The sequence below is a fragment of the Leptidea sinapis genome, chromosome 30, assembly GCF_905404315.1.
Source record: "Leptidea sinapis chromosome 30, ilLepSina1.1, whole genome shotgun sequence".
NCBI lineage: Eukaryota > Metazoa > Arthropoda > Insecta > Lepidoptera > Pieridae > Leptidea > Leptidea sinapis.
Window position 1 is genome coordinate 4263317 of NC_066294.1, and position 13689 is coordinate 4277005.

A 13689-nucleotide genomic window follows, 5' to 3' on the forward strand; every position below is an offset into this window, starting at 1 on the left:
TTTTAGAATTTCGTATAGCTGCGGTCTCTTATCAAAATTAAATAAGTTTTAATTAATAAAATCAGATCTATTCATACTTACTGACATAAAAAAATTGTGAAATAGAGCGACTAGAATAGAAAGTTGCAAGTCTTAGATAATTTATATATAGATAGAGCATCTTGCTTCTAGACAACTGACGAAAACAGGCCAGTTTTATTACGCATTGCGTGCATTGCTCAAAATAGACGTAACTGTTGACCTCAATTTGTTTGTACCATTTTACAACTGTTAAAATCTATCTAGACGTTTACATGATCTAAGTTTCAAGTAGTAAGGAAAGTAAAAATTTTAATATTTTAATGATTGATCCTCTTTCACCGAGACAACCGCCACCGGCGGAATAGGTGGAACCATATTCACTCATCGGTTCCACCTCTTTCACCGAGACAACCCCCACCGGCGGAATAGGTGGAACCATATACACTCATCGGTTCCACCTCTTTCACCGAGACAACCCCCACCGGCGGAATAGGTGGAACCATATACACTCATCGGTTCCATCCTCCCCGCCTTGAAACAATGTGCTTTCAGCTTGTAGTGCATATGTACGTTTATTCCTCGTTTTACTGATCTTAGCCAGCAATGCTCTTGTGATTCGTCTAGTGTTCCAAGATGGTATAGGCTGCAGTGATCACCTATTATCAGCTAAAAAAGTTTACAAAAAAATGGAAGCTTAGCAATAATTTTAACAAAAATAGTTAAAATTGTAGAAATATATAATAGTTACTTGGACCCAACCATTAGAAATGAACATTAAATTGGTGAGTTTGTACTCCTCTTTACAAATTGTATTTGTTTAAATTTAGTACATGATTCGAAACTTCACTCATAGAAAGGACAATTTTGGGTTCCTATTAAAAAAACGGAGGCTAAGGCTAAGTTATCAAATTCTTAAAGAATCTAAAATATTAAAAAAGTGGATCAAAAAGCATTTAAAAATACTTAGGTATCATGTATGCAGATAAGACAGAAAAAAGTACCGCCTTAGTTTATTTTGTGATTCGTAACTCACCTGAATGTTATGGGCTAATGGTGTATTTTATCCGCCGAATACTGTTATAAACACAAAAAAATACATTACATTATTAAAACGTTATTTATTAACACAGCGTTTCTCACGGTTTGTCGGTGTGGGTACCGACTAGTTCAGGACCATTTGGAGGTCCTTCATCACAGTCCGCGCCCCCCGCCTTGTCAAGCCGCGCACTACGAACACAAGTCCGCAGTATGAGACGGCTGATGAACAGACCTCCGACTGGTCCGAAACTAGTCAGTAGCCACACTGATAAACCGTGAGTAAAGCCGTTAGTAAATTTAAAAAAATATGTTTACCTGAAGCATGTAGTTTCCTAAATGGGTCGACGATGGCAAAGTATCTGTCAGCTGAGAGTGCTGTGAGGGTGAACACGGAGACACCGATGCTCACATCTTTAGCCGCCTCTGAGAGACGGCAGACGGTGGCACCCCAGGGCCATGACTCCACCGTATACACGATCGAAGTGAACGGCACACAGGTCACAATCACAAGAAGATCTGCGAGTGCCAACGATAGAATGTACCTGAGAAAATACATACAGATACTGATTAACTGTTTCGTTTTCATACATTGAATATATAATGTCGCCTCTCCACAATAGGCTTACACGCGAGCACGATTGTGTGGACTTATTCGCTTCTAGTCGCCGATCATCGTTTAAAATCGTGATCGCGGCAATCAGTGACTTGTCGGTTTTTGGACATCAAAGGGATGTCGTGTGTAGTTGCGTGCGAGTGCCCACTCGATCGCCGGTCATTCATTCTCTGGAGGACACTGGACAGAGAGCGTAGCCGTTCGTACTTGGCCTCGTAGTCGCGGCGTTTTTTTTGTTTTCCTTTTATTTGCATAGCATGAGTTTAGATACAAAGATACTGACTGGTCAAACGAAGAAACATTAAAATTCATATGTTACCCAGTCATATGGAATCCTAAAAAAAACTATCACAAAGATAAAAATAAGGTAACAAAAAATAAGGTAAGGTACTCAGATATTTATCGTTACTATGACGTTTATAATCGCTCACCAATATTATCAATAATATTATTAAATCATGAAATCTATTATGTCCATTTTGAAGGACTGCCGCTCAATAAATGATGACGGACGATTGTGTGGATGCTTACACGATGATCAACAATTAATGATTACAAACGATCATATAAGTAACGATCATCGGCGATAGCGGACAGGATAGAATAAAATTTGTTCCTAATAATTAATATCATCCAATGATATTATACTATGTTTGCAAATCCTTATATTTACAGACAAGCTCATTCCCAGTAATGCACTTTGAATGCTACAATTCACAATCAAAGATTCGTATCCCCTTGATATAGTTTTCAGGATAAAGTTTGAGCTGGCTCGTAGTGTAGTACGACATGCGTGTGTTTGATATAAATCTGTATCGCTGATACACAATCAGCGACACTGATTTATGTCAGACGATGGCATGGTCACTATCAACTTGGCCTTGCGTAAGCATACTAGATTCAACAGCAGCCTGCAGAGTGGTAATAGCCCACAAGTGTTGTTGGCAATAAGATTTAAGCGTTATTTTGACTGGCGATAATAAAAAAAAATGTGTTTTAATACGCTATGACTAGATTAATAATAATAGCAACAGCTTTGTTGTAAACATTGTATGGCATAGCTTATCGGCCCATCTCACACTGGTTATTCAAATCAAAAGCAAAATTAGATCTAACCTTAGACCATTTTGTGAGAAAAAGAGAAGAATTATTTCTTGGAGAAAGGCCTTTAATTACAAAATGGTTATTTCTATCCAGGTCGACACTCGGACAAAGACACTGAATAATACAACGAACCTGATACTATAACAATAACAAACATCTTAAGAAATGATATTTTAAATAATATTCGTAGCAATAAATGGACAGCTGGTTTTACTGCGAAATCTACTGAACCGATCAGAATAATACTTACACTAATAGATGCAGCATGTTTCCTTAGTATACGATATGTGGGTGATTATTTATTCGGCACCTATATTTTTGAAGGTTGAAATTATGAGAGTAAAATTTTAAGATGCACGCGCATCACTGTTGTTACCCTGTTACTTTAGTGTTCTAAAGTACAAAATACAAACAAAATCATTTATTTCGCACTTTTCATATACAAATTAACATTTTATACTGACCCCCACACTAGGCATTGCCTGTCTCGTGGGGGAAATAGTAGAATTAACAGAAAATAAAGATATACAAGCGGCTAGTGACAACAAGCTGATTACTAAAATTTAACTAATCATATAAAGAAATAAACTAAAAGTAATAACTATACAAGTATTAATTGTGTGTATATGTAGGTGAAAGTGTGTGTATTGTGTATATGTATATGTATGTATTTTTTAGGATTGTACCTTAAGAAGATTTTCAGTTTCCATATAGGATAGTTGTATTAAATATTTTGATAGAAGCTCTTTAGCCTTGAAGATGGAGTGTTCTTTAAATTTACATAGCTGGACCAGTTTATTATAAATCCGGGGGTACAAAAAGGTTGGAAAGCGACATGCAAATGCAGTTTTGACATTAGTAACAGGCAATTTGTAAACTCGGTTTTTAAGCAATGTGTTGTATTCTTTTGAGTTCAGAGCTGTTTTGTGGACATGCATCGCCACTCTTATCAGGTACAGCTTTCGAACACTGAGTACCTGAGCGTCGCTGTACAAATCATTCGTTGGGTATCTAATCGGTTTCCTCAAAGCGACTTTTAACACAGCTCTTTGCGCTCTTTCCAATTTTATGAGGTTGGTAGAATTTGTACCTCCCCAGGCTAGAATGCAGTAATTTATGATTGATTGTCCGAGGGCTAAACAGATGCTTTTTAATAATGAAAGCTCAGCGGACTCTCGAAGCAATTTAATGGTGTATACCAATTTTCGTAAACGAGTTGAGACAGCAGCAACGTGATCTCTGAAACTTAATGTTTCGTCTACGACTATTCCAAGATATCTCATTGCGTTAACTCTTTTAATGTGGTCACAAGTGCACTTTTGAGCTGGACGTCTTGTACAGTTTGTACTGTGAATTTTAAGATTTTGCTGTCGGCTTGGTGATGAAGCAGAAGTCTTATAAAAGCATTGAAATCTAGTTTTAGAAGAATTTAAAGTTAGAATATTTTGTTTCAGCCAGTATGATACCAGTGACATACCTTGCTCGACATATTCGTAAACGATATCCCAAGAGAGTCCGTGAAAAACAATAGCTGTGTCATCAGCGTAACACAGGATCTCAGCATTTTGTAATGGGATAAACATTATGTCATTAATATATAATAAAAACAGAGTAGGACCTAAAATGCTGCCCTGTGGTACCCCGAAGGATATTGGTCTCAGGTCACAGGTCAGAAGTAACAGGGTGAAGTTGGTTCCTAAAATTTTCCGACGTTCGTTACAACATTCGTTTTTTTTTTTTTGGTTTGTTCGTCTAATATATTAGGACAAGCAATAATCGGCGTATTCTTTATTTAATAATTAACTGTCAAAGCCATCTTTGCAAGATTTTTACTTCTTTGTACAAACGTGGAATAGCACGAGGAAGAAATAATATTAAGGATTTTTGCTTTGTTAGGCCAAAGAAATATGACTTCTTTCGTGCATACATAAGCACACACACACACACTTTTATGACTTAGATATACCTATTCGTAACACAAATAATTCTGTCAATGACAATTCATAGAATGAGCGGGCACGGGGCTAAATTCATATGACAAAACAACGTTTGCCGGGTCAGCACTTGTAAACGAATAAAAAAGATTTTAAGCACAGTGTAGAGTTATAAAATAAAATGGGACTAACTTCAAAAGGCTTAGGCGTTTAAGAAAAGCTCTAGAAATTTGTAGGCAACTACAATAGTAATAAATGTAATGTCATTTTAAGGAGGTCTTAAATTAGAATCTTGGGACGTTTAATAAAGATTGCGAGAAAATGTGAGACAAGTAATCTGCTCCGTATAGCTCAGCGGTTGGTAGCTGCGAAGGAAAACGAATGCTAATTGGACGAAAGTGGCGCAATAAAATATCTTTTATACTTCGTTTATAAGAAAGACGTCACGTCTAACAACATAATTACAGCTAAATTGTAAACAAAACAAATTAGCTGTCTGCTTTCGGATTAAGTTGTAAATTTCAAATAGCTATTTTTGTTTTAAGACAAAATATACATTATATACTAGTTTACCCGACAGACGTTCTTCTGTACATTATAAATAAAATACTGGTTTTTATGAATTTATCAATAATATTCCATAATATAAAGAAATATTACGTAAAATATGCTCCCTGTTGTTATAATGAAACTATTTCACAGCAGAACTGTCAATAAATTCTGTCATAGAAAATATGTCCATACAAAACAAATATTGGAAATAAAAATAATTATAGGTCCCAAATCGAAATAAAAACTATCCTATCTCTCAACTAACTCGTAACTAGAACTAGATTAATTAATTGCACTGTATAAAATACGCAATTATTTTTTAGTGCATATCATATCTATTGTTTTGAAATAGTGTATTTGAAGTCGGTTGTTTTGTTGTTAATTTTTTTTTAACTTGAATTATGTCTGGGTTAATGACAAGCATGCAATGGACGCGACATATATAGCTTATATTCCGGTACATTACTCAAGGGACTTCATAGTTCACTTGAGGCGTCTTCGCTAGAGCGTTATTATGTCTCTGATTGTTTAACTAACATGAAACATACTCAAGTGATGAGTACGCCTCAACACTCAAGTCTTACTTTGTTTTTTCTTGTTTTTAATATGATAGTTTGACCTCTGAACATTTAATAAGAAATGATCCACATACATAATTATCTATCAATATTTTAGAAGTTTTAATAACCTTTTTTTTATATTATAACTTCATCATGCAATCAGTCGAAAGACTATGAACAGATGTATTTTGAGATTATTGGCGATCAGATTAATTTCCTCATTAAGATTTCTCTATACTTAATCATGGCTGGCGATAGTAAATGCAGTCTTTTCAGTCTGCGCATTGCCTCAGGAAGATGTTTTAATTACTATAATAAAGATTATATATATGCCACTAATTAGGATATCATCCCCAACATATGTGCGGTTTTCAAGGAACCGAGGAAACTGAGTTTCTCCATGCTCAACCAAGCTGAGGAATAAGCTCAGAATGTGCTGTGTTTTGTGTGTGCTTTTCTAAAGGGACAAATTCCTCGGGTGTTGCAAGAGACTATGGGCGACGGTGATTACTTAACATCAGATGACCCGTACGTAAAAAAATCCCAACAATGATGAATGACAGAAAGGACTTGTATAGTTCAATCACCTGTAGTGCATGCCATCATAATATCTGGTATGAATGCAACGGGGAATACTGTTGCAGTAAGGATGCTATTCTGCAATGAAAACACGTTTTTTCTTTTTATTTGCTTTAGTTCTTGTAAAAAGCGTCGTAAAGGCTTTAATGTTATTGTTTGTAATGGCATTGATGAGCAGATCTTTTTTGCCTACCATAAGGTCGTCAAGAAATCTTCATGTTGTTGAATTTCAAGTTATCTTAGAGATTTATTAATACAATCTTTATAATATGGATATACTGTTTACGTTATCTTTAATTCTTTCTTTCTTAGATAATTTATCCGTGTAGATAGCGCCTCTTGCTGCTAGACAACCGATGAAAACAGGCCAGGTTTAATATTTAAGTGTGCGTGACAATCTCCGTCTCGCGTGCATTGCTCAAAATAGAGGTTAACTGTAAATCTCAATTTCTTTCGACGTTTTCACAGCTGTCACAGTCTTTCTATACGCATAAGTGATCTAAGTAATCTTATTAACAGTTTGTATGGATTGATGCATCTACTGTTGTCAATAAATATTGTGTTTTGAAATAATTAAATTACATTTTTAGTTTTTTTCTTACTCAAGTAATTCGAGACTGTAGATTTTTGATTGTTTCACTTTGATATATCGTAAGAATATGAATCTGTAAGAGTTTTGTGTTGAGTTTGAGTCTTACATGATAATATTATCCAAATTATTTGAGTTTTCTTTAGTGTTAATTTCACCAATATTTGTCTTTAAACAATTCGACACGTGTTTCGCCTCTACACGAGGCATCCTCAGGACAAGTTGAGTCGCCAAAATTGACAACGAGACATTGGTCTCGTGCCAGATTGTGTCTAAGTGTCGAATTGTTTAAAGACTAATATTGCCAGAATTAACACTAAAGAAAACTCAAATCATTTGGATAATTATGGATTTCCGCAAAGTAACGCCTTACTTCAATAAAATTTCTAAAAAAATAATAATAATATGTAGAATTTCGAAACAGACGTAAACTTTTGATATAACATAATTGATGACAAAACTGATACCGTGAGAAATTTACGTGACAAATTAGCTAGTTTGAAAAACATCTATCTAGTTTCACATTATTTACGACAACTGTTTCTATCTCGTAAAAATGGCAGTAAAAAGCAAATTATCTGTCATGTTTATTTTATTTGAATCTCGAACACTTTTGTTTCCCTTGTTGCGCTATTAAAAGTAATTTATTACCTATGTTAACATATCATTAATTATACCGAGCACTAACAACGGGTTCTAATAGAATAATGAAAAAGAGGTTGAAACCAGTAAAATAGCGTATACTCTCAAGATTAAACCTACTTTTGTTCTAAATTCTGCTGTAGTCCATAAAGTTATGATGGTGCCAAGATGGGCATTTATACAAGTAGGCTACCACGAACAATGATTTTACAAAACGAATATATGAAATGAATTGTTAATGTAGGTCATAAATTATACAATCTTAATGTTGTGATATAAACAAAACAAATCTTATAATTATATTTACATCACTACCTACGATTACAGTAAATTAAAACTATCATTACGGGGAAGTATACAAAGAATACTGGCAGCATTTCCGCGTTGGATAACTTGGCTGATTTGTTGACTGAAATAGCTGTCAGCGCTTGGGTTTCCAGTAGCCCTATTGAGGGGCGTAGATAATACTTTGAGTTACATTGGTTATAAATTGTATACCATACCAATTACTGTCTAGTAACAATCATCTTAATAAACAAGTATACTTTTTTATGAAAATAAGAGACAAGACGAGCAGGACGTTCAGTTGATGGTAATTGATCGCTCTACCCATTAAAATGCGGTGTCGCTCAGGATTCTTGAAAGACCCAAAAATTCTGAGCGCACTACAATTGCGCTCGTCACCTTCAGACATAAGATGTTATGTCTATATTTGACATATACGGCTATTTAGGGCCATTTACTATTATAGGCAAAATCTTAATGCGTGAGGCATTGAGATTAAATTTAAAATGGGACGACCAGTTAAGTGACTATTTGTATAGTTCATTTAAAAGTTGGGTAACACAAGCTAATGAAATAAATAATATTAGAATTCCGCGTTGGTACTTTCGGGTCGGTTCGAAAACTGATAGTGACTGTGAAATTGATTCACAATTAGAACTTCACGTATTTTGCGATGCATTACCCAGCGCGTACGCAGCCGTCGCTTACTGGCGTAAGGAAATGAGCGATGGTCACGTAACAATTGCGTTCATCGCGAGCAAATGCAAAGTAGCACCCACAAAACCGGTGTTCGTGCCGCGTTTAGAACTGCAAGGCGCTGTATTAGCATGCAAACTCGTAAATAGTATTAAATCCGAGCATCGCTTAATACCAAAAAATACGTATTATTGGACAGATGCCACAACTGTGCTATACTGGATTAATAATCATAGTAGAACATATAAAGCTTTTATTGCGAATAGTCCCAAAGATGAGACCTTGTTTACCTTTCTGTCTGAAGTAGAAAACATGATTAACGGCCGACCGTTAACTCACGATTCTGTGGACCCGCGTGACCTAGAGGCCTTAACACCAAACCATTTTTTTTAGGTTCCTCGTTAAATCTTCCACAAGCCGGTATATTTGACGACGATGACTTATATCTTAGAAAGCAGTGGCAAATTGCTCAACGCTTAGCCGATTTATTTTTGTCTAGATCGATGAAAGAAGTCTTTCCCACCTTAGCTCCTCGTAGTAAATGGAATCGTGAGGGGACACAGTTACAAGCGGGTGATTTAGTTATTATAGTGGACCCTTCTTCTCCCCGAAATGTTTGACCGAAAGGCATAATCCATCCAGGGGCTGATGGGCGAATAAGACTCGTGGGTATTTAGACCCAAAATGGGTTAATGAAACGGCCGGCATCGCGCGTAGCTCTACTCCTTAAGGGTGAGTGCCGTGACAACGACACGGTGGGGGAGAATGTTGGCGATGGTTCCACCTGGCATAACAACCATAGATAGAAAAAAATTGTATTTAAAATAAGAATTTTTAATATGAAGCCGCCCCGCATCAACGAATATGTGAGGCGTCAGTTGTCAATTACCGCCCACGCGCAATACTACGCGCGCCCGCATTACTTTTGTATTTTATATTATAGTCAGTGCTGTGTGTGTGTGTTCTTCAGAATAAACATTTACATCAAGTTCATAATTGTTTTAATCTCTTCGCCCTATCACCAACACTAAGCTTATTACCTAACAGAATTTCAACTTACGTGTTAGGCACATTTCTCATCGCCTTGTGTCTGATGAAGACTGCAACTAGCGCGCCATTTCCCAGCACTCCAATGATAAAGATGAACGCGAACAGTATGGGCACGACGTACGTCTCCACCCTCTGCGAGTACGGCAGGTAACCCTCTGTCTCGTTCAGGAGGAACAATGTGTCGTTGTAATCCTCCATACTGCATTATCTGTATAAATATAAAAAAATATAGGTTTTCATAGCACACTGTACTGAAATATATAATTTCAGAATATCTTTAAATATGGATATCATATATCAGATAGAATGTCGTTTACTTCGTCATAAATAACGTGGTTTCTTTTTACTTTAAATATCAGTGATGTGTCATCGGCAAACTATACTACGTTATGTTTTTTTTTTCTCTACAAGGTTAGGTAGATCATTTATGTAGATAAGGAAGAGGAACGGTCCAAGAATAGTCCCTTGTGGTATCCTCATCCTGAGAGCAGTCCCAGGAGATCTCCTGCCGCTTACGTCGACCCTCTGAATACCGTTGTTAACATATGAAATCAGAAGATCGAGTGTAGTTTATTTTACGCTACAGTGCTTTCTTTAGCTTTGGCTTTCTGACTAGCATTGAATGTTGAACACAATCCCGCACCGTTCATAAATTTCGGTACAAAATAAATTTGAGGCTTAACATCTTATTTCCCCAAGGGAGGAGTGCAATCGCTATGCCGCTCAGAAGGTTGAGTTCAATCAAGAATTCTGAGCAGCATTGTATTATAATTGTAAGCGCGTATTTTGATCATCTCGAAATTTTTTCTTATAAAAAAATTATGCACTATTGTTGACACAATATTTCGTTATACTTACTTGCAGTAACAAGTTAGTAGAGATAAGAGTTCTAATAGCGAGAATCGCAAAAGACAAGTAAAGAGGTGAGAACGAAATGCTAGTTCCTTATAATTTCAGGTATTATCAACTCGAAACCGCCAGATACAGCATACATGTAACTTCCAATAGCGTCAAAATAGCAGAAGTTCATAAAAGGCCTAAATCGCGAAAAATATCCAGTTGTTAACTGTTTAAACGAAATTTAAAATATTTATAATAGCTTAGAAAAAATGTAGGTTAATATTATATTTTACACGCAAATTTAGCTTCATTGGATTCGAAATTTCTAATAATATTACCGAAGACCGCAAACGATGCAATATGACATGCTATATCCACAAATAGGTTACGGTTCCAGAAATGGACTGGTTAAATAGTGAGTCTTATTAGCATATTGTATTATAGCTCTTTACAGAGCTTTTGCCTATGGCACAGGTATGAATATTTTATCAAGACTGACCGTATTTTCGCATTTTAGGTGATTTGCAAATTAAGTAATTTGCAATTTGTATTTTCAGCCTTTTACGTTCTAATTAACTCTTGGCCCATCTATTTTATTTTATCAATATACAGTGCGCTTAGTTGCATAAAGGAAATACGAATAAATTAGCACAATTGTTTAGTCATGATGCTAGTATAAAGTACGCGGGGAAAATTTGACTGATTTAACCATCCCATTAAAATGGGTGCGTTCTAGGTTTGCCTCTGCACAGCTTGATATAATGACAGTTCTGACAGACAATATTGGTTTGAATGTTAATGGGATTCCATTAAAGAAATTCCTATGTATTGCAAATTCCTTTAAAATAATAAAATATAGAAATTCACAAAATATTATGTTCTTCCGACTTGGCTGGCAATAGGAAATTAAAAAAAAATCAGTTTATACAATTCTTTATTCCCCATTAAATAAAAAACGTTAGTAATGATTAATAATCCGGTGGTAGTTTTAGTGGTAATTACTAAGAACAGTGCAAAGACTTACAATACGCTAGATCGGTTTTGATTGACAAGTCGTAAACAGTCCGCTTCTTAGTATTTTGAATATGAAACCACTAACTAACGCACATATCGACCATTCGAAATTTATCACATATTATTGGGCTGTAAGAAACCGATTCACAGATGACGAAAATAATATATGAATCTCATCATATACGGCCGGACTACGGCCGGGAGCGTCCACTACTGGACAAAGGCCTCCCCCAAAAATTTCCACGACGATCGGTCCTACGCTACCCTCATCCAACGTATTCCGGCGATCTTGACCAATTTGTCGGTCCATGATGTGGGGGGCCTACCAACACTGCGTCTTGAAGTACATGGTCGCCATTCGAGGAATTTACTACCCCAACGGCCATCTGTCCGCCAAACTATGTGCCCTGCCTACTGCCACTTCAGTTTCGCAATCATTATCAATCAAGGCAATCGCCACAGGTACACTCCGCGCCCCCCGTCCTATCAAGTCGTAGTGCGAGACGGGACGTTACCACAAACTGGCTACACTAACTACATTAACGATCTCCGAATGGTCCGAAGCTAGTCGGTACCAACACTGATGAATCGTGAGTTAGGTCGATTTATATAAAAAAAAATATGCAAACGACATGATTACAGTTAAGTCGTTAAAATACGTTTACAACTTTATGAGTTAAACTTTGATATACGGCCGAAGTTTGTAAACTACAGCTCAGGGTAGGAATTGTGATTACATCTATGTAATAAACTTAGTAAGTATAATAAACTCTTAGTGCGTGACAAATGAGTTGTAAGGAGACAGGAGAGGTACTTACTTCAAATATATCATTATTTGGAACTTGATGTCCACCGGTTAATGATGCCACTTTGCGATAATATATAGTAATTTGGCTTTATTGTTCACACTCTATATTGTATGTAAAATAACTTTGGTGGCTTCCTATTTGTTAAAGTATTCGAGTTAAGTAAATGTTCTTAGTATTTTTAGAAAATATCTTGAAGATTAACTGGATATTGTAATAGAATATATTGTTATTAACTATCGATTGAAACAAAAATCACATAAATATGATTATTTTTAACCAAGATACAGTAAATTTTGTGCGGAGATAGAGTCTATAACGAAAAAAATTAAAACCTCGTTTATTGATAGACCCCCTACTAAACGATTCTTCTCGATTATTTTGCGTCTACATTCATAATTTTCCGGACGGTTACACGTTAGTGAAAGACAATGTATTTTAATTGATTCCATGATACACTACATATAAATAATTTGAGTTTATTACTGTAAACTAACAGTGGTTAAGTTTGATTCAGTTTTAAATTGCACCCATACTCACATTAAATAAATTATATTTAATTAAATTGATATTTAAATACATATAATTTTTAAGGGAATTTTTCCAGGTTTCGCATACTCTGCAACCTACATAGTAAACAATTAGTTGTGTTTTAAAGTGATAACCCTCATATCTGGGATTGATTACACAAAATAAATTTGAAAACATAATTTATGACCACGTGGGACTCCAACCCGCGATCTCTCGCGACATCTCAAGTAAATTAAGCCATCACCCAACCTAAGCAAGGCGCCACCAGGCCTACATGCTTCTCCGCTCTGTCGCGCCGCTTGATCGCTCGACGCGGCACAAAAATCTATAGAAAAATGAGACATCTCCTCTCCTCTTCGCTTGATCCATTTCCAACGATAAAAGCGGAGAGGAGAAGAGATGTATTTTAATAACCAATTAGATTTCGTTATTTCCACATGGCCTCACGGGCCAAGTGTCTCGACACCAAACGGCACAAAGATATTGTAAAACTCACTGCCCAGCAACTGACGTAAGATGGACATAAGAAGGAGCCAGAGTGGTTTTAGTTTAGTTTAGTAGGGACTTTTTCGTGCGCCTTAGCCTTGAGTGTATACTCTTTAATAGAGTACGAGTAGATCGCTAATATTGATAATATTGCTAAATTTTCTCAATTTGTTTGCGGGTAAATCTGTTCACGGAAAACTTATGCAATTAATATGCTCGCGTCGAGTTATGAAGCTGCTTTTGAGCACCGTAATTCATATTCAATGGCAAGGCCGCGTGCTCAACTTCGGCGTAAGGCCCTGTATCCACCACAACGGAGAGGAGAGGAGATGTATTTTAATAACTATTA

At 36.1% G+C, this 13689-nt stretch overlaps 1 protein-coding gene across 1 annotated transcript in view; it reads right to left on the minus strand.

The window, feature by feature from the left end:
- The window catches only part of LOC126973897 (neuropeptide CCHamide-1 receptor-like), a 37239-nt gene that overhangs the window by 15499 nt on the left and 8051 nt on the right, over positions 1–13689 (minus strand). The window contains exons 2-3 of the mRNA XM_050821263.1: positions 9674–9871; positions 1375–1601 (exon numbers count right to left, since the gene is read on the minus strand). Of these exons, the coding sequence (XP_050677220.1) occupies positions 1375–1601; positions 9674–9861 (415 nt within the window). The 5' untranslated portion in view covers positions 9862–9871. The remainder of the gene's footprint in view (positions 1–1374; positions 1602–9673; positions 9872–13689) is intronic.